Source organism: Sus scrofa, chromosome 4 (genome assembly GCF_054392235.1).
Source record: "Sus scrofa isolate SSC_HxYL_T2T_F1_AM1 chromosome 4, Sscrofa_HxYL_maternal_Yorkshire_Landrace_v2.0, whole genome shotgun sequence".
In the NCBI taxonomy this organism is placed as follows: domain Eukaryota; kingdom Metazoa; phylum Chordata; class Mammalia; order Artiodactyla; family Suidae; genus Sus; species Sus scrofa.
In genome coordinates, this window is record NC_139386.1 from 103,733,213 (window position 1) to 103,753,505 (window position 20,293).

A 20,293-nucleotide genomic window follows, 5' to 3' on the forward strand; every position below is an offset into this window, starting at 1 on the left:
CCGCTTCACCTTTTTATAGGCAGAGCGGCGATTGGCTACGGAGCACGTTGATTGGCTAGAGCACATCTGTGTCCCGGTGGCCAATAGGATAGCGCAACCAGAATCCACTCATTTACATAACCTCGTCTCCCCTCGCAGCAGAGCCACTGAAAACTCGCGAATCGCAACGCCGCGGAACCCAAGCCTTCATTTGCGTACGGCCTCTATAAGTACCGAGTCGCTTCCGGTAGCCTCCGTGTTGTTGTTGCCTTTGCGTTCCCGGTTGTCCTTTGCAGCTGGTGTCTGCCGTTATGCCTGAGCCCGCCAAGTCCGCCCCGGCGCCCAAGAAGGGCTCGAAGAAAGCCGTCACCAAAGCCCAGAAGAAGGACGGCAAGAAGCGGAAGCGCAGCCGCAAGGAGAGCTATTCCATCTACGTGTACAAGGTGCTGAAGCAGGTGCACCCGGACACGGGCATCTCGTCCAAGGCCATGGGCATCATGAACTCCTTCGTCAACGACATCTTCGAGCGCATCGCGGGCGAAGCGTCCCGCCTGGCTCATTACAACAAGCGCTCGACCATCACGTCCCGGGAGATCCAGACGGCCGTGCGCCTGCTGCTGCCCGGCGAGCTGGCCAAGCACGCCGTGTCCGAGGGCACCAAGGCGGTCACCAAGTACACCAGCTCCAAGTGAGTCCCTGCCGGGATAGTGGCGCTCGCCCGATCGCCGGGTCGCTTGACTCCAAAAGGCTCTTTTCAGAGCCACCCATCTTCTCAATGGAAGAAGCTGTCATCTTGTTTTCGTTTTCATAAGTTGTTCTTTTTGTGCCACGTATAACTTATTGAAGATCTGCGTTTCCCTTCTCATGAATGACCAGCATAGGTCCAAATTTTACAGATAGGTTGAGATCTAGCTAGAGTAAGTGTTCATTCATTTACAGGCAACTTGCTTTTCATCACAGTGAAAAGGTGAGAGATGGGTGGTAATGAATTTTGAGAAAGAATAGTTAACCAGTGTTTACCTTGTAGCTGTTAGATTTGGTCAGTACTTTGTAAAAGCATTTTTGAGTTCAGGAAACCAGATGTAATGTTATTGTAAAAATACAAAGCAATGCTAGAGACCATGCCCCAGCGCTTACAGAAAACCTATAGTGCACTTGGTTATATTGATTCCGTATGTTGACTGAAAATAAACAAAAACCCCATAACTTGAAAGCTGAGAATTATGTTTTATTTGGCATCCTTGCTGAGGACTTAATCTCAGTAGACAGCCGGGAGATAGATTGCTCAAGGGGGAGCCAAGACATATAGGAGTTTTGCAAAAACAAACCAGGTAGTTGAACAAAAGACTAATAATTAAAAAAAGAAAAACCAAGAGTTTAGCACTTTTCTTTGTATGGGAATATACAAGAGTAGGCTGATTGAAATTATTCCTTTGGTATGCACCTTAACTATCTAGGGCCAGTATTCTATTTTTCTCCATCCTGATTCCCCTCAGGGTGCACAGTTGAGTGGCTGCAGTGACTAAGGCCTTGATGGCCACAACATGTTTTATTGACATGGCAGTCAGCATTTTTCACCCACACGGTGGTTGAAGTAATTTTTAGTCTACACACACTTCTTAACTTACTTTGGTATTCCTTTCAGGAGTGTACACTGAATATATTTTGCTCAAATTCAAGATGTCAACACTGTCAATATAAGATAATACTTGAGGGATATTGTTACCTATAGTAAATCCTCTTTGCCCAGATGCTGATACCTATACACGATTCCTTAGAGTTATAGTTTTGCTATTTTGTAATCTGCGTAAGAAAGGGAAGAGGAAAGAGGGTTTATAGCTGTTTAGGGATTTCAAGAATTTAGGCCTGCTGATCATAAAATGTCCTCCGGAGACTTCATTGGCAGCTTTTATTATTAAAACTACTTTCCCTTAAAACTATTTGTACTTTCCTTGGTACAGTTTAGTCTCCTTCTCTTTAAAAGCAGTGTTTCCTATAACAATTCAAAGGCCACCAGATCCTTAACTTATCTGTCCCTAAAACCCTACATCTTCCCACTGAATCCTTTCAGCCCTAGGGCCCAAGTCACTGGGGCCCTAAAAGCTGAAAGGCAAGGAGGAGAAGTCAATGGAACACACCGGGTGATTCAAATATTTGATAACCACTGATATTGGTTACGTGCGTCCCATATTCCTTGATAAGAACTTGTTCATTTTCGGTCACCACCCCAGACATTTTCTTCCTTTTTTCCTAATCGTCTTTTCCCCGTATTACTTGTAATGCTACATGCAAAACTACTTTCATTTATTCCCTCATTAATTCAGAGCACCAAATATAGCATAGAACTTTAACATTTTCTACCTTCATTAGGGTTTAAAAACACATTATTTTGTGGCCACACCCATGGCATATGAAAGTTCCTGGGCCAGGGATCGAATCAGTTGCTAACTTCCAAAGCTGCTGCAATGCCAATTTCTTAACCTGCTGGGCCACATAGGAACTTCCTAAAAATACAGTTTAAACAGATCAAATGAGAACAGAAGATAAAGTACTAAGAGGCATAAAACTGCTTCCTAAAAAAAAAAGCTAAGCACATCGTAAGTGTGCTAGCTCATCCCATTTTTCTCATTTTTTTCCTTATATGTGTATATAAAATCTCAAATATTATCTTCCAGCATGATTTTCATTACCTCCTCTCTGTCCTACCCAATCAAAAACAGATAATTTATTTCTTGGTTGTTGTACTAAATCCATCTCTTCTTAGGCCCCAGGAAACATTCTCCTATTTTTGCACATGACTTGCTTAGATTTACTGAGAGATAAGGCAGATTGCTTGAAGCTTGAAAGTTCAGGTAAAGCATGGAGATGAGGATGAAGCAAAGAAAATGGGAGATGCTGAGTTTATAGGATAAAAATACAACAAAAAACATTTCAAGAGGCATTTAGGATGTTGGGTAAATAACCTAATTATATGTGGGGGAAGGAATAGTCAATATTTGGTTCTGAAGATGAATATGAAAGCAGAAAACAGCTAATCTGAAAGGTGGAGAAAGAGACTCGGTGCAGCTATATTACCCATCAATTAATAGTTTCTTTAGAATCAACACTATACTTATAGATGTGAAAGCAAAATTGATACCTTATTTAGGTTCCATTATGAGTATTTGTGTATCATGTCTCACAATAAGAGAGAGGGGAACACTGAGATAAATAAAGCATGCTCGGGATCAGCAATAAACAGAATAGGAAAAAGTCACTGTCCACATAAGGCTACATTGTAATTGATGGATGCTGAAAACAAGCAAAAGAAAGAAATGTAATAGTATTTAGGAGGTGATAGTGCTATTATGTAAAGCAGGATGTTGAGTAGAGTGAATAACAGGTCGATCAGTTAATATTTGAACAGAAGCTTGAATTAAGAAAGCGAGCCACAGGATATTTTGGAGAAGCTCATTCTAAGAACAAAAACAGCAAGTGCAAAGGCCCTGAGAAAGGTGCAAGCTTGAGGAGTTCAAGGAATAAGCAAGGCCACTGAGGCTGAAGCACCGTGAACAAAGGAAAGATCATCAGGGAGATGGCATCCGAAAGGTAGTTGAGGAGTTCCCGTCGTGGCTCAGTGGTTAACGCATCCGAGTAGGAACCATAAGGTTGCGGGCTCAATCCCTGGCCTCACTCGGTGGGTTAAAGATCCAGCGATGCTGTGGTAGGTCACAGACGAGGCTCAGATCCCAAGTTGCCTAGGCCGGCGGGAACAGCTCCAATTAGACCCCCAGCCCGGCAACCTCCATATGCCTCGGGTGCGGCCCTAGAAAGACAAAAAGAAAAAAAAAAGGTAGTTGAGGGTCAGATCGTGCAGGCTGTTGCCAGGCCTCAGAGGCCATTGCAAAGATTTTGATTTTCATTCTAAATAAGCTGGAGTGCCTTTGGAGAGTCTGATCAGAGTGATGACATTGACCCATTCAGGATGTTGTGTTGAAAAACAGCCTTTAGGAGAGCAGGACTAGGGGCACAGTTCCAATTCGACCCCTAGCCTAGGAACTTCCATATACCACTGGCATGGCGATAAAAAGAAACAATAATGAAAAAAGAAAAAAGTAGAGGCAGAGAGAATATCAAAGAGTCTACAGTAATATCTCAGGAGAAAGATGGGTGGTAGCTGTGGGGATGGTGAAGTACTGAAGATATGTTTCATTTTATTTATTTATTTTTGTCTTTTTGGGGCTGCACCTGTGGCATATGGAGGTTCCCAGGGTAGGGAGCTGTAGCCGCCGGCCTACACCACAGCCACAGCAACACCAGATCTGAGCCGCGTCTGCAACCTACACCACAGCTCACAGCAACACCGGATCCTTAACCCACTGAGCAAGGCCAGGGATCGAACCCGAAACCTCATGGTTCCTAGTGGGATTCGTTAACCACTGAGCCACGACAGGAACTCCAAAAAATTCTTTATTGTAATACAATTTTAAAGGATAGTTTCCATTTATAATTATTACAAAATATTGGCCATATTTTCTGTGTTGTACAGTACATCCTTGCACCTATCTTACATCCAATAGACTGTACCTCCCACTCCCCCACTCCTACACTCCCCTACCCTACATTGCCCCTCTCCCCTCCCCACTAGTAAGCATTAGTTCATTCTCTATATCAGTAAGTCTGCTTCTTTTATATTATAGTCACTAGTTCGTTGTGTTTTTTAAGATTCCACATATAAGTGATATGATACCCTATTTACCTTTCTCAGTCTGACTTATTTCACATAGCGTAATGCCCTTCAAGTCCATCTATGTTGCTACAAATGGCAAATTCTCGTTCTTTTCCCTAAATACTTTATTTGGCATGTCTCTTAAAAATAGACATTCTCCTTTATAACTACAAAAACAAGGATATTCTTCTATATAACTACAATATCATTATTACACCCAAAAAATATTTTAATATCGATTCAATATTAACATATGCAATCCATATTCAAATTTCTCCAGTTGTCAGTAAAAAAATCTGATAAAGGTGGAGTTCCAGTCATGGCTCAGTGGTTAACGAATCTGACTAGGAATCATGAGGTTGAGGGTTCGATCCCTAGCCTTGCTTGGTGGGTTGGGGATCTGGCGTTGTGGTGGACTGTGGTGTAGGTCGAAGACGTGGCTGGGATCCCGCATTGCTGTGGCTCTGGCATAGGCTGGTGGCTACAGCTCCAATTGGACCCCTAGCCTGGGAACCTCCATATGCTGTGGGAGCAGCTCTAGAAAAAGGCAAAAGACAAAAAAAAAAAAAAAAAAAAAAAAAAATCTGATAAAGGTGTTGTATTAATTTCCTATGGTTGCTGTAACAAGTAACTATAAACTTGATGGCTTAAAACACAAACTTATTCTCTTATGATTCTGGAGATCAGAAATACAGAAATCAGTTTCACCAAGTGGATCTCAAAACTGTACTCTCTCCAAAGGTTCTAGGGAAGAATCCTTTTCCATGCAATTTCCAGGTTCTAGAGGGACATTTCTTGAGTCATGGTCCCTTCCTCCATTCTCAAAGCCCACATCCTACCATCTTCAAGTCTCTCTGTTCCCATAACCTTCCTCCCTTGCCTTACATAAGGACATTGGTGATCCTTTAAGGTAATATTCACAGATTCTAGGAATTTAGATGTAGACGTATTTGGGAGCCCCTTTCAGCCTACCACAGCTGTTGACTACTGTTATGGGCTGAACTGTGAAAAGATATGTTGAAGTCTAACTCCCAGAGCCTTAGAATATGACCTTATTTGGTTGTGTGTGTGTGTGTGTGTGTGTGTGTTTGCCTTTTCTAGGGCAGCTCCTGCAGCATATGGAGGTTGCCAAGCTAGGGGTCTAGTTGGAGTTGTAGCTGCTGGCCTACGCCAGAGCCTACACCGCAGCTCACGGCAATGCCAGATCCTTAACCCACTGAGCAAGGCCAGGGATTGAACCCACAACCTCATGGTTCCTAGTCAGGTTCGTTTCCACCTCGCCGCCACAGGAACTCCCGTTTAGTCTGTTTTTGTATGTGGCTAATTCTGTTTTCTGGGAAATACAAGTGGCGGTTGTTCTCAAACGTGAAGCCACCCAGTGAGATTTTTAAAACTCCAAGTGATGGCTGTATCCAAAATCACTTAAATCAGAATTTCTGGGGATGGCACCCAGGCACCAGTATTTTTAGAAGTTCTCAGGGTACAATGGGGAAATTTGAGACCCAAACATAAGGGGTTGGGTGAGTTCCTTAATGAAAATCAGCGTACAATTAGAGAAACAGAAGAAAAATGCCATAGTCAATAATATACATTGTAGGGCTATCAACTACTAAGTTATACTTCATAACAAACATAAGAAATCAAGTCTTGAAGAATACTTTACGGAAACACAGAAGGAGAAATAAAGCCTAGAAGAATACTACTGTGTTTATAGAGTATGGACAAAGAATGTCACCTGCCATTTCAGTAAATAATAGATGCTGTGGCCAAAAAGCGATCAACCACTGCAGCCACCCCTACAGTGCACCCTGAGGGGATTCAGGATGGAGAAAAACAAGATGATGGCCCTGCAGAGTTAAGGTGCATATCAAAGGAATGGTTTCAATAAGCCCAGACTCTTGCATCTTCCTATACCTAAAAGCACTAAAAGCATTAACTTGAGATGTCTGTTTTCGTGATTAGCAGTTGCATTTTTTTAGAAAGAGATGGGGATCATGTTATTCAGATTCCTGCTGAAAGCAATCCAAGGGTTCCCAAAGTACTAAAACTAAAAGTGTGAGGCCAATCTCCTTTGCCCTCCCAGCCACTGGGGCTTTCTGCTGCTCTAACAGTTCAAACTTTTTCGTCCTTCGGAAATTATGCATATTTCGTTCGCATTGTATGGACATATCATTTAAATTGGGCAAGTTTTCTGAGTGATAATTCTCTAGGGAGGACACTATCACCAAATATTAAGCAGGTCTTATGTGATCTGATGAGATGAAGTAAAGAGAAGGCACCAGCATACCGGCTGATTCCTGGGGATCAAAATCAAGCTTCTATTTTCCTAATTGGGGAATCTACATATAAACAGGCTACACAGATACTTGTAAGTGCAGTATACACAAACTCATAGAATTTGTTAGTACCAAATCTAATAATTATCTTTTTTTGTACACAATAGAGCACATGGGTAAAAAAATTCTGCCACCAGCATTTTGTTCCTTAACACCAGACGGCTACACCTTTGAAATTTTATGCTGCATGCAGAAGTTTATATACTACAAAAAAAGAAAAAAAGGCATTTTGCTTAACAACTTGGATGTAGACACATGCACTTGCGTTCAATCAAGTCCAAACCAGTTTCAAGAGCAGTTCTATGACAAAATATAGCATGCCTACCCTCCATTAGGTTCTTTCACCCAACTAGGTAAGCATACCTATCCGTCAAATATCTGGATGGAAATAGAATTTGTTTCTAACTACTGGCAACTCCCAGTATTAACTAGAAGAAACCAAAAGGCAAAGTAGGAAAACAGGACCCGGATAAAACAAGAAGACAGCTTCTTCCATTGAGAAGATGGGTGGCTCTGAAAAGAGCCTTTTGGAGTCAAGCGACCCGGCGATCGGGCGAGCGCCACTATCCCGGCAGGGACTCACTTGGAGCTGGTGTACTTGGTGACCGCCTTGGTGCCCTCGGACACGGCGTGCTTGGCCAGCTCGCCGGGCAGCAGCAGGCGCACGGCCGTCTGGATCTCCCGGGACGTGATGGTCGAGCGCTTGTTGTAATGAGCCAGGCGGGACGCTTCGCCCGCGATGCGCTCGAAGATGTCGTTGACGAAGGAGTTCATGATGCCCATGGCCTTGGACGAGATGCCCGTGTCCGGGTGCACCTGCTTCAGCACCTTGTACACGTAGATGGAATAGCTCTCCTTGCGGCTGCGCTTCCGCTTCTTGCCGTCCTTCTTCTGGGCTTTGGTGACGGCTTTCTTCGAGCCCTTCTTGGGCGCCGGGGCGGACTTGGCGGGCTCAGGCATAACGGCAGACACCAGCTGCAAAGGACAACCGGGAACGCAAAGGCAACAACAACACGGAGGCTACCGGAAGCGACTCGGTACTTATAGAGGCCGTACGCAAATGAAGGCTTGGGTTCCGCGGCGTTGCGATTCGCGAGTTTTCAGTGGCTCTGCTGCGAGGGGAGACGAGGTTATGTAAATGAGTGGATTCTGGTTGCGCTATCCTATTGGCCACCGGGACACAGATGTGCTCTAGCCAATCAACGTGCTCCGTAGCCAATCGCCGCTCTGCCTATAAAAAGGTGAAGCGGGGCCGTTTAGGGCGACTTTCTCGGTCACCTAAGCGGGAGCCGGTTGCAGTGAGTGTCGTTGTCATGTCTGGTCGTGGCAAACAGGGAGGCAAGGCCCGCGCAAAGGCCAAGTCCCGTTCGTCCCGCGCAGGTCTGCAGTTCCCCGTAGGGCGGGTGCACCGCTTGCTGCGCAAAGGCAACTATGCCGAGCGGGTGGGGGCCGGCGCGCCCGTCTACATGGCGGCGGTGCTGGAGTACCTGACCGCGGAAATCCTGGAGCTGGCGGGCAACGCGGCGCGAGACAACAAGAAGACGCGCATCATCCCCCGCCACTTGCAGCTGGCTATCCGCAACGACGAGGAGCTGAACAAGCTGTTGGGCAAAGTCACCATCGCCCAGGGCGGCGTCTTGCCCAACATCCAGGCCGTGTTGCTCCCCAAGAAGACGGAGAGCCACCACAAGGCAAAGGGCAAGTGAGGCCGGCATCCGGAAGCCCACCCAGCCCCGTCCGGAAGGGGCACCTGTGAAATCAAAGGCTCTTTTCAGAGCCACCCACTCTTTCAAATAAAAAAAAGAGTTGTTACACTAGCCAGCTTTCTCCTTAACTCCACCCTTGGTAGTAAGCACGGAGGTGGGCGGAGGGAGTGCCGTTTGCCCTCTACTCCCTGCCGTTCCTCACTCGCCTCTGGAACTAGGTGCTTTAGCCGTTATTTTGCTGGGAAGCGGGTGCGGGTGGGAGTGTGGCAAATCCTAGGATCTAATTAACGCAGGTAGAGGTAGCAAACCTTGCTTGGGCGAGCCAGGGTCGACTCGGCTGCTGAAAGTAAGCAGTACCAGGCGGCCGCGACGCTCTATCTCGAAGTCGGATGCCCGGTGAGCAACTGCAGTTACTTCCCAAGCCTCTGCCCAACACCTGAGGTCTAGCACCAAGGGGACGTTCCCTCGCACACGCGCACGCCCCGTACACCCCAGTCGGTTAGGGGATAAAGACGGTTTTCGGGAGCGTAGCGGACGTGGGTTTTGGCTTGAGCCCACCGTCTTTGGAAGGGGAGGGGGGGGAGTGAGGAGGCGCCTTCGCGGCGGGGATGGGGATAACAGGTCCTGAGGCTCTCGGAAGTGGAGTCTTGCTCCCGGAGAGGGCGCAGATAACCTTCCGATCCGAAAAGCACCAAAGGGCCGGGGGGCGGGGGGGGAAAGATCGGCCAGACTAGCAGCTAACCTAGGGGGTTCTGACAAGGTAACAAGGCGTTCAGGGGGCGGGGGTTCGGTCCGGGAGGTAAAAAGCGTGGAAAGGAGGCGGGCATCGGGGGTAGCGTGTTCTAAGGGAGCGAAGGGCTGAAGAGGAACGTTCTGACACAGTCGCGCTCAAAAATGACTCTCGCCGGGAAGAAAGGAAAGACGAGGCCGGGAAAACTGCTGGCAAACTGGAAAGTAGAAAGGGAGGGAGGGAGGGAGGGAGGGTGGGGGGCGGGCGGAGGAGGATTCTGCCCAAGCCAATCAGTGGCGCTAGGGCTGGTGAGGTCACAGCCAATAGAGAGCCAGCGCGGGACTTTCAATTATTGTCCCGCCCAATCGGGACAAGCCTGTGCCTATAAAGACTGCTGCGGCGGGCGTCCCCCTGGTTACTCTCCCTTCGCTGCGCTGGTAAGCTCGTGTTTTGGCTCGCCGCCATGGCCCGTACTAAGCAGACTGCCCGCAAATCGACCGGGGGCAAGGCCCCGCGGAAGCAGCTGGCCACCAAGGCGGCCCGCAAGAGCGCGCCGGCCACCGGCGGCGTGAAGAAGCCCCACCGCTACCGGCCGGGCACCGTGGCCCTGCGGGAGATCCGGCGCTACCAGAAGTCGACCGAGCTGCTGATCCGCAAGCTGCCCTTCCAGCGCCTGGTGCGCGAGATCGCGCAGGACTTCAAGACGGACCTGCGCTTCCAGAGCTCGGCCGTGATGGCGCTGCAGGAGGCGAGCGAGGCCTACCTGGTGGGGCTGTTTGAAGACACGAACCTGTGTGCCATCCACGCCAAGCGCGTGACCATCATGCCCAAAGACATCCAGCTGGCCCGCCGCATCCGCGGGGAGCGGGCTTAGAGAAAGAAGTGCGCACTCGGCTCGAGGTTCCATCACATCCAAAGGCTCTTTTCAGAGCCACCCACAACCGCACTTGGAAGAGGCTGTGCCACTTTTCCGCGCTCTGTCCGGCGGACTCTCCCATAGCTCGGGGAAGGGAGGATGTTCGAGCCGGCAGAAGCACTGACTGGGCTCCGGGTACCCAAGTGGGTTAGAGGCCAGGTGTCCGGTCTAGCCCCCTGCTTGCTGGCCGCCTCCTGGCGCGTTAGAAGCTTTTGAGTCCTTCAAGAGTTTGGTCAGCTGGCTTCTCCGCTTTCTTGGGCGCGGCCATGGGTCCTCCGCAAAGGGCAAGGCGTCTCCACGGCGGCCCAGAACCGTAGTCTGTTCCAGGGAGGGGCGGGGGAGGACGGGTTGAGGCCGGGCGGGGTCACTAGGGGACGCTCAGGATTCGCGCTCCAGGGCGCGCAGGGGCCTGGCCTTTTACGCAGCTGGGAGCCGCGCGAGTATGGGTGCGTCATCACTCCCCCCACACCCACGCTAACCCGGTGTGTTTCTCTGGCTCGGGAGGGAAATGGCCACCTCCGTCCGTCTGTCCATCCGTCCTCGTTTCTGTCGGGTAAAACCAGGCAGTCCTGCCTTTCAAGGGTTTGTGATTTGGGTCCTCCCTACCACCCTCTGCTTTCCCCCCCTCTCCTTTTGTCTTTATGCCTGCATCCTCAGCACCTGGAAGTTCCCAGGCTAGATGTCAAATCGGACCTCTAGCTCCTGGCCTATACCGCAGCTGTAGCAACGCTAGATTACAGCCTCTTGTGAGACCTACACGGCAGCTCAGGGCAAGGCTGAATCCTTAAACCACTGAGCAAGGCCTCGGATCCAACCCTCGTCCTCTTGAATACTAGTCCGGTTTGTTATCACAGGACCATGAGGGGAACCTCCACTCTGCTTCTCATCAAAAGTCGGAATGGCAGAGTTCCTGTCGTGGCTCCTTGGTTAACGAATCCGACTAGGAACCATGAGGTTACAGGTTCGATCCCTGGCCTTGCTCAATGGGTTAGCGGACTCGCCGTGAGCTGTAGTGTAGATCCCAGACGCGGCTTGGATCCCGCGTTGCTGTGGCTCTGGCATAGGCTGGTGGCTACAGCTCTGCTTGGACCCCTAGCCTGGGAACCTCCATATGCCCCAAGAGCAGCCCAAGAAATGGCAAAAAAAAAAAAAAAAAAAGTCGGAGTGGCTAGCAGGGTGCTGTCCAGACCTTAGGTCTATTTTTGTGAGCTGGGCCTTAAACTGGCTGTTTTTCTGTTCCATTTCACTGAGTGAGTCTCACCTCCCTGAAGTAATTTCTAAACGCTTCAATTGTATCTGGGTTCTCTGTCAATAGTTGGTAGTATCTTGTTAATACGTTTTTTTCAGTCATGTGGGAAGTCTGTCCTCAGGTTTTGGATTACTCGGTGAAAGGACAAAAGTGGGGCTCTGAGTTCTGGGAGATCAAACAGGCAGAACATGGTCCTCTTTTGAGGAGATGAAGTTTCCCTCTGAAGGAGGCCTTAGAGATGATTTTTGTACATTTGGGAAGTGCAGGGCCTCTAGTGGGCTCAGAGTGAAGACAGGGTCTTGCAGAGCCCATCTCCACAAGTTCAGATACAAAGCTGTACAGATCTTAGGTGACAACTCTTCTTAACCTTCTTAAACTTGGAAGAAGCTAACTTGTTTTCTGTTTTGTCTTGGTACAGTGGCAGGTGAAAAGCATTAACTGATGAGTGAGAATTCACAGAGGACATAGGGAAAAGGAAGGATACTTAGTTTTGTTTTTCTTTCTTACTGCCACATGTAGGAGTTGAATTCGAGCGGCAGCTGCAGCAATGTGGGATCCTTAATGCACTGAGCAAGGCCTGAATGAACCCACATCTTCACAGAGGCAACATGGAGCCCTTAACCTGCTGAACTGCTGAGCCACAACTGGACTCCAATTTTTTTTTTTTTTTTTTTTTAAGCTCCTGTTGCCTCTTTTGAGATGTGCGAGAAATGGGGAGAGCAGTATATAGACTGTGGCCCTCCTGCTACAGTTTGCCACATGTTTCTGCTTCAGCCAGCAGTCACAGCAATTTCCAGAGCATGCCTCCCAGGGCTCTGCCCAGACCGTTATTACCTGCTTAGTCCCCCACTGCAGGATGGATTCAGCCTGGGTCTGTACTCTTCTGAGTTAAGAAGTAGAGACTTAAGGGGGGTGGCATTATATTTACACCTGCTATCTCATCCATCTTCCTGGTAAAATTTTAGGGGACATACAGACATAGGGCTTTCTGAGGTACAGCTTGAAGTTCTCAGGTGAGTAAGTGACTTGTTCATGATCTCAGGTCCAGGAACAGTTGAACAGACTCTGGAAACTTCAATGTCTGTGTCAGGTGTCAGTGCTCCACATCCTCGGCCTGCCTCTGATATCACACTGCTTTATTTTACCAATTAGGACACCCTTAACATCAAGGAAGTCTTTCATTATTAATCGCATGCAAGGGAAATTAATTTAGTGGCATTTTCGATATCCAGTCAGGAGTAGAATAAAATTTTGTCTTCCTGTCAGTATAAAGAAAGGCCTACCCTCACAGCATCCTTTCAAATCTTTTTATTTGTTTGAGAGACTGGTATAAACTGAGTTCATTGATATCAGAGTACAGTTTAAAATGAGTGTTTTATCATTTAATCATTTCTGTACTTAAATCATTCCCTACTCTCAGAGGAGAGAGTTAAAGAATAAGGACAAGGTAAATAAATGCTTTTCCTCTAGTCATTAGCTTCTACACGGCTAGAATAATTGCAAGGAAAGTCTACTCCAAACCCCTGGGATTTTTAAGAATAGAAAAACAGGAGTTCCCTTTGTGGCGCAGTGGTTAACAAATCCGACTAGGAACCATGAGGTGGCGGGTTCGGTCCCTGCCCTTGCTCAGTGGGTTAACGATCCGCGTTGCCGTGAGCTGTGGTGTAGGTTGCAGGCGCGGCTCGGATCCCGCGTTGCTGTGGCTCTGGCGTAGGCCGGTGGCTACAGCTCTGATTCGACCCCTAGCCTGGGAACCTCCATATGCCGCGGGAGCGGCCCAAGAAATAGCAACAACACCAACAACAAAAAAAAAGAAAAACAGTCTTTGTGGGTTCTTGTTGTGGCTCAGCAGGTTAAGGACCTATCATTGTCTCTTAAGAATGCAGCGTTGCTGTAAGCTGCAGTATAGGTCACAGTATTGCAGTGACAGTGGCCTAGGCCGGCTGCTGCAGCTCTGATTTACCCCTGACTGGGGCACTTCCCTATACTTCAGGTTCAGCCTTGGAAAAACAAACACAGTCTTTGTTTGGGTTTAATTCTGCCTTGGTTAGGATAGTGGGGGACAGGTGTGTGTGCATGTGTAGAGAGAAACTGGTATTCTGGTCCCGTTGACACTACCTTTGGTTCCTTGGAAGAAGACTTGGGCTTTGGGTTCACACACTCTCATGATCATCCTTCCAGGTCCTCATCTCAGGAGTCTCATTTCTTCTCCTCTGCCGGGTTCCGTCAGTGTTCTCGGTTTCATCCATGCTGGCCTTGGCTTTTTTTTTTTTTTTCTCCTTGAGACTCAAGTGAGATCATGAATTCCTACTTTCCATGTATCTGCTCTCTGCCAAGTGTTCTCATATTGATATCTCCTGCTGAGACCACTATCCTGTCCTCTACACCAATATCTCTAACTTTCTGATGGCCAGGTCCTTCAGGATGGATAATAGGCACTTCAAACTCAGTTCACTATTTCCACAATTGTATTGTCTTGCTTCCAAAGTTCTTTTTTTCCTTCCATATTCCCCATCTTACTTGGAAGACACCTTCACCCCTTTTTCCTCATCTGTTCAGGTCCACAGTTCCTTTCTCTTTTTTTTTTTTTTTTTTTTTTGCTATTTCTTTGGGCCACTCCCACGGCATATGGAGGTTCCCAGGCTAGGGGTCTCATCGGAGCTGTAGCCACTGGCCTACGCCAGAGAGCCACAGCAACGCGGGATCCGAGCCGCGCCTGCAACCTACACCACAGCTCACGGCAACGCCGGATCGTTAACCCACTGAGCAAGGGCAGGGACCGAACCCGCCACCTCATGGTTCCTAGTCGGATTCGTTAACCACTGCGCCACGACGGGAACTCCGACAGTTCCTTTCTCTTATCATGTGTCCAAATTTCACAAGTCACCAATGTTTTCTAACTTACTGTCTGACTTTCAAGTCTGTCACCCTCTCTCCATCCATCTATGGTCTCTCTTAACTGACACCCTCACCAGCTCTGTTCTAGAGAATTAAATATTCAGCCTTGACTCTACCTTGCCACTAAGTGTCCACCCTGTGTGAGAGCTGTCACTTTCAATGCATTTTTTTGAGTCTGTCACTCTCAAAAAATGTTCCACCTCCTTCTCATGCCCTTCATAGTAAAGTTCACCTTCCTTTGCATAGCATCCACAGCAGTGGAGGTTAATAACTGGTAGGGACTCTTGAGTTAGGCAAACCTGAACTGGAACCCTGGTCTTGCCCATAGTCACAGGTTTGACTTCAACAAGAAAGTCTCTGTAGGCCTCGTTCTTTCCATTTGTAAAATGGAGACGACAGTATCTTGCTAATAGTGTTGTTGGAAATGTTAAAAGTGACACTTCCCATAAAGTACCTAGCAGAGTATCTGGTCCAGAATAAGTATTCAATTACTTTCAGTTACTCTATTAATAGTTATTAAATTTAAAAAGCCTAATAACATCATCTTAATATGCAACTAGTTCCTGATACTTCCCAGATCCTCCCCAGGTTTCTAGCACTCTGCTGGCTGAACAAGTACATTCTGGCTCCTCAGAACATCAGCAGTTCCCAAGGATATGATGTCTTCACACGTTTCATTTCTTGTCTTCAGATCCTCCTCCCTTTTTTTTTTTTTTTTTTTGCAGCCTTGAGAATCCCTGTTCATTCTTCAAGATTCAGCCTTATGTGGTGGCCTTCCCTTTCCTTTCTCCTCTTTACCCTTATATCTTTGTGCCCCCCCCCCACCTCTCTCCCATCCTATCCTCACACCTCTTCCTATTCCCTACCTTCAGCATTAGGCTGGCATCTTTCCTCAGGGTGAAGATTTATCTTTGTTCTTTGCCTGGCACAACATAGGTGATCAGGAAATGCTTGATGAGGGATCTAATTCTCCTGACCTTCTACTCTTTGCCATATATGAGGGAGTTGAGCACAGGATGCCCCCTATTCCTGGGGTCTTTGAAGTTATAGATCAAGAGCAGACCTGGATTGGACCTCTGAGAAGACCTTCCAAGGTCTTTGGGGGGGGGGGTCCTGGAACACAGGAGCAGGACACTGCCTGTGGGCAGGGTGTTTGGAAAGCCCAGGTGCCCCTTAGCCATGAATGGCCACAGTCCCAGACAATCTGCTTCTGGTAACAGGGACTGAGAGAAGAGTTCACTGAGCTACATTCTCACCAGCACCCCCAGTCTGTTCCTGAATGCAGATCTGGGAAGGAGTGTCTGTTTTTATATCCACAAGATATCAGATTCGGACAAGCCTCCTGACAGGATTTTTTTGGTTTTTGGTGTGTGGACCTGGGATGTGATCAGGAGCAGAGAGTGAAATGTATATAAGGAGAGACAGGAAGGGGAGGAAGGATGGTAGAGGAAAGGGGTTGGCAGAAATCTATGGGCCTCACTGCAGTGAACTGGGGCTGAGGCCTGACACCCCTTAGCAGGTAGGGCAGGCTCCTGACCCTTATCCAGGAAAAGGTTCCAAAGAGAAAAGACTGGGATCTCCATTTCCTCATGTGTAAACCAGGATCATAATTGTACCCACCCCAGGAATGCCATGAGGATAGAAAGAGATAATATAGCCCACACAAAGTGCTTAGAACAGAGCCCTACATATGGTCATAAATCAACATTAGTAGCATCATTAATATTAATGATGTAAATATTAGTGACAATAATGTGAATTGATGTAAGCCTTAATTACAATCATGTCATGGAAAACAAGAATCACACACACACATTAGTGAATAATTTTCAACACACAGCCAGCTTCTAGACTGTATGGCCCAGGCAGTAAGAATACCCAGATTCCTAGATGGCTTCTGGTTCATCTTTCAGTCACCTCCTCTCATTCAAACTCACAATATCCCTGGACAGGAGGAAGGGCTTTTAAATTTTCTGTTGAATATTTGAAGAAACCAAAGCTGGTGAGGGACAGATAACTTGGAATGTGGGTCACACAGAAGACAGCAGATGTGGAACTTGAGCCTGTTTTGCTTTTCTTCTTGTATTAGATTCATTGTTTCAGAAGAAAATAATACACAAAAATAATTACATCTAGAGATACAGTAGCTCTGATTTCTGATCACTCCAAAATATAGTAAGATATAACTTTATATTACTATCTGCTGCACAGTCGCACATACCTAAAAATTAAAGCAAGTTATACAAAAGGATCTTTCTTTTTTTTTTTTTTTGCTTGGAACGCACTTTGTTATTTTGAATCCTATTCTGTTTCATTAATAAAAGATACTGGCTCCCATTCTCTAAGTTGATTTTACCACCTGCTCATGGGCTGCAATCTGCAACTGAAAACCACTGCAATAGAGACATAACCAAAAAAAGTGAGATCACCTCTCAAAAATTCTTGCAGGAGTTCCCTGGTGGTCTAGCAGTTAAAGGATCTGGCATTGTCACTGCTGTGGTGTGGATTCTGTCCTTGGCCTGGGAACTTCTTTTTCATTTTGTTTTTCTGTTTTTTGTCTTTTTGCCATTTCTAGGGCTGCTCCCGTAGCATATGGAGGTTCCCAGGCTAGGGGTCTAATCCAAGCTATAGCTGCCAGCCTACACCAGAGGCACAGCAACTCGGGATCCGAGCCTCATCTGCAACCTACACCACAGCTCACAGCAATGCCGGATGCTTAACCCTCTGAGTGAGGCCAGGGATCAAACCTGCAACCTCATGGTTCCTAGTCGGATTCGTTAACCACTGAGCCACAGTGGGAACTCCTCTGGCCTGGGAACTTTGGTATGTCACAGGTGTGGCCAAAAAAAGTCTTACTGTTTTGTTCAACAAGAAGCCTGGCAACTCTTCATAGCTGGAGGTGTGTATATGAGTTTGCAGAAATGGGAACCAGGTCTTTGGGCTCTGTGAGAAGACATGCTCTATAATGAAGGCATTCTGCGGTGGGTGGCAGAGAAAGGTGCAAATGAGTTAGCTGGAAATTCAGAGGAAGAGGTCAGTTCTAACTGAGAGACTCAAAAAGGACTTCTTGTAGGAGAACTTGGGGTGGGGCAGGGAACCAGAAAAAAGAAAAAGAGAATTGTGACTGGTGGACAGTCTACAGGCTGGACCAATTCTAGGAATGGGAAATAATTTTTCAGTGATGAGACTTTAAGGCCAGGTCATTGAGGGGCTTGAATGCCAAACTGGGGAGGGAGTGGATGGATGGATTTTACTCTGTAAACAGTGTAGAGGAAAGGATTATAAAAGAGGAAGCCAAAAAAAAAAAAAAAAAAAAAAAGAGTTCCCTTCGTGACTCAGTGGTTAACCAACCCAACTAGTATCCATAAGGACTCAGGTTCCATCTCTGGCCTTGCTCAGTGGGTTAAGGATCCAGCATTACCGTAGGCTGGGGTGTAGTTCACAGATTTGGCTTGGATCCCCCATTGCTGTGGCTGTGGTGTAGGCTGGCAGCTACGGCTCCAATTCGACCCCAAGCCTGCGAACCTCCATATGCCGTGGGTGTGGCCCTAGAGATAAAAACGCTCCCGCACGCACATGTGCACACACACACACATATACATGGAAGAAAAAGAACATATATTTGTAGAAATGCATATAAATACTAGCAATCAGAGAAAGGCAAATTAAAACAATAATGGGATATCACTTTATACTGAATACTCTGGCCAACCATAGAAAGCTGAATAATGCTAAGTGTTGGTGGTAATGGTGGTTTACGTGGCTGGTGCCTGGCTGGTGGGATGTGGCCTAGGGCAGCCATTCTTCAGAATAGCCTGGTACTTAGGTCAATTAAAGTTACACATCACAGGAACCTGCAACTGTGCTTCTGGGCACTTAAATCCAAAAGAAATTCTCACACAGGTCTATCAGGGAACATGAAAAGTATGATGGGACATTGGAAACAGTAAACATTCATCACTGGAAAAGTGGGTAGAGAAAATGTGGTGGGTACACTCCACATGGAAGTGCGGAGACCGGTAAAGCAATAGCTGGATTATCTTTTGGAAGCTAACAATTTCTTCTCTAGAATTTTTCCTTGGCTACATACAAGCCAAGTGTAGCTGTGTAAAATCATAAGCCTAGAACACTAAAAATACAATTCAAAAAAAATCTTTTACTTACAAAACCATAACTAGGTTTAAGGACTGCAAGTATGCACCTATGTTTCAATCAAAATCAGGTAAATTTAGATGTGGCAGCATAGGAGTTCCCACTGTGGCCATGGGTTAAGAACCTGAATGCCTGGGTCTGATCCCTGGCCCAGGAACTTCCATATACCACGGCTGCAGCCTTTAAGAAAAAGAAAAGTGGCAGTATAGAGAACAACCTAAAACAACGCTGACATAGAATTTGCTTTTGGCTTGTCTAAAATTAAATTGTTCTATTTTATGATTGGGTATATTTCTGTGGGCCTTATTCTAAGCTACAACAGGTCCTAACAAGTTTTCTTTTAAGTCTGGAGCATGATAGGCTTTCCCAGTGATTAAAATTGAGGCAGACAAGTGAAAAACAGCTCTGGTTAATAAATAACTCGGGTTCCCAGAGCTCTTAGCACCTGTCTCCTACACATTTCTGACCCCAGACTAGCCAGCTCCCAATTGCAAAGCTCCCTATGCTTTTTAGGCAAGCGCTCAGCTCTTCTGAGGACTGTGTGGTTGGCCCTAAAAAGGGCCTTTGAGATTGTCTCACGTAGCAGAACTAGCAGCTTAGCCCCCGAAGCCATACAGGGTGCGTCCCTGCCTCTTGAGGGCGTACACCACGTCCATGGCGGTGACGGTCTTGCGCTTGGCGTGCTCCGTGTAGGTCACTGCGTCCCGAATGACGTTCTCTAGGAACACCTTCAACACACCTCGGGTTTCCTCGTAAATGAGGCCGGAAATCCGCTTGACTCCCCCTCGCCGAGCAAGGCGCCGAATGGCGGGCTTGGTGATGCCTTGGATGTTGTCTCTCAAGACCTTGCGGTGGCGCTTAGCACCGCCCTTGCCCAAGCCCTTACCGCCCTTTCCTCTCCCGGACATGGCTGATGTGGTCTGCAGACAACTTTGGGACGGCTGAGGATGGCTTTTCGCCTGATATACAAGAGTGGCGGACCTGATTGAAAGCTGAAAGCCGAAAGCGCGCGGGCGGGAAGGCGTCTCATTTGTCCCCGCCCGCTCAACCTTTCGTTGTTTCTGCTGTTTCCCTCTCTCCCTCTCCACCCTGCACAGCGCCCGCTAACAGACATGCACCTTTTATTTATTAATTAATCATTTTTGAAATATGGTTGATTAACGGTTTCATATGAGTTTCAGGTGTGCAACAGCGATTCAATATTTTTATAGATTAGATTCCATTTAAAGTTATAAAATAATGAATACATTTCTTGGGCTGTACAATATATCCTTGCAGCTTATTTATTTTATACGTTGTAGTAGTTTTTACCGCTTAATCGCCTTCCCCTATTTTGCCCCTCCTCCCCTCAGACTCGTAAAAAGTCGATTTGCCAGAATCCGCGGGAGAATTAGAATCCAAGCTTCCGGATTCCACCTCTGTTTTCCTCTCCCCCCCACCCCCGCCCCGTCTCTCTCTTCATCTGTGGGCTCCCTAAAGGCATTCAATTTAGCCTAAGAAATGCGTTAGTGTCTCAAGAGGGTAAGAAAAGCAAAGGAAACCCAGAAATGGGAAGAAAAGAGCGCCAGCGCGGGGTCTAATCCTGACACAAGGATCCCAGTCTTCAGAACTAAGGTTAC

At 47.1% G+C, this 20,293-nt stretch overlaps 5 protein-coding genes and 1 long non-coding RNA gene across 6 annotated transcripts in view; 4 read left to right on the top strand and 2 right to left on the bottom strand.

Moving 5' to 3' along the window:
- LOC110260327 (uncharacterized) overlaps positions 1–20,293 on the top strand; it is a 55,170-nt gene that overhangs the window by 28,535 nt on the left and 6,342 nt on the right. The gene's annotated exons all lie outside the window — the stretch shown is intronic.
- H2BC20 (H2B clustered histone 20) lies at positions 236–1,916 on the top strand. The gene has a single exon (XM_013997205.3). The coding sequence runs from the start codon at positions 291–293 to the stop codon at positions 669–671; it is 381 nt and encodes a 126-aa protein (XP_013852659.1). The 5' UTR covers positions 236–290; the 3' UTR covers positions 672–1,916.
- H2BC19 (H2B clustered histone 19) lies at positions 4,416–8,038 on the bottom strand. Its single transcript, XM_021089929.2, has one exon. The coding sequence runs from the start codon at positions 7,981–7,983 to the stop codon at positions 7,603–7,605; it is 381 nt and encodes a 126-aa protein (XP_020945588.1). The 5' UTR covers positions 7,984–8,038; the 3' UTR covers positions 4,416–7,602.
- On the top strand, positions 8,287–8,840 carry H2AC18 (H2A clustered histone 18). Its single transcript, XM_005663506.4, has one exon. The coding sequence runs from the start codon at positions 8,337–8,339 to the stop codon at positions 8,727–8,729; it is 393 nt and encodes a 130-aa protein (XP_005663563.2). The 5' UTR covers positions 8,287–8,336; the 3' UTR covers positions 8,730–8,840.
- On the top strand, positions 9,923–10,333 carry H3C14 (H3 clustered histone 14). The gene has a single exon (NM_001244642.1). It carries the CDS (start codon positions 9,923–9,925, stop codon positions 10,331–10,333), a length of 411 nt encoding a protein of 136 aa, NP_001231571.1.
- Positions 19,217–19,608, bottom strand: H4C14 (H4 clustered histone 14). The gene has a single exon (XM_021089930.2). The coding sequence runs from the start codon at positions 19,580–19,582 to the stop codon at positions 19,271–19,273; it is 312 nt and encodes a 103-aa protein (XP_020945589.1). The 5' UTR covers positions 19,583–19,608; the 3' UTR covers positions 19,217–19,270.

Coding starts and splice junctions, on each gene's coding strand:
- H3C14 (NM_001244642.1), top strand. CDS start 9,923: ATGGCCCGTACTAAGCAGACTGCCCGCAAATCGACCGGGGGCAAGGCC.
- H4C14 (XM_021089930.2), bottom strand. CDS start 19,582: ATGTCCGGGAGAGGAAAGGGCGGTAAGGGCTTGGGCAAGGGCGGTGCT.
- H2AC18 (XM_005663506.4), top strand. CDS start 8,337: ATGTCTGGTCGTGGCAAACAGGGAGGCAAGGCCCGCGCAAAGGCCAAG.
- H2BC20 (XM_013997205.3), top strand. CDS start 291: ATGCCTGAGCCCGCCAAGTCCGCCCCGGCGCCCAAGAAGGGCTCGAAG.
- H2BC19 (XM_021089929.2), bottom strand. CDS start 7,983: ATGCCTGAGCCCGCCAAGTCCGCCCCGGCGCCCAAGAAGGGCTCGAAG.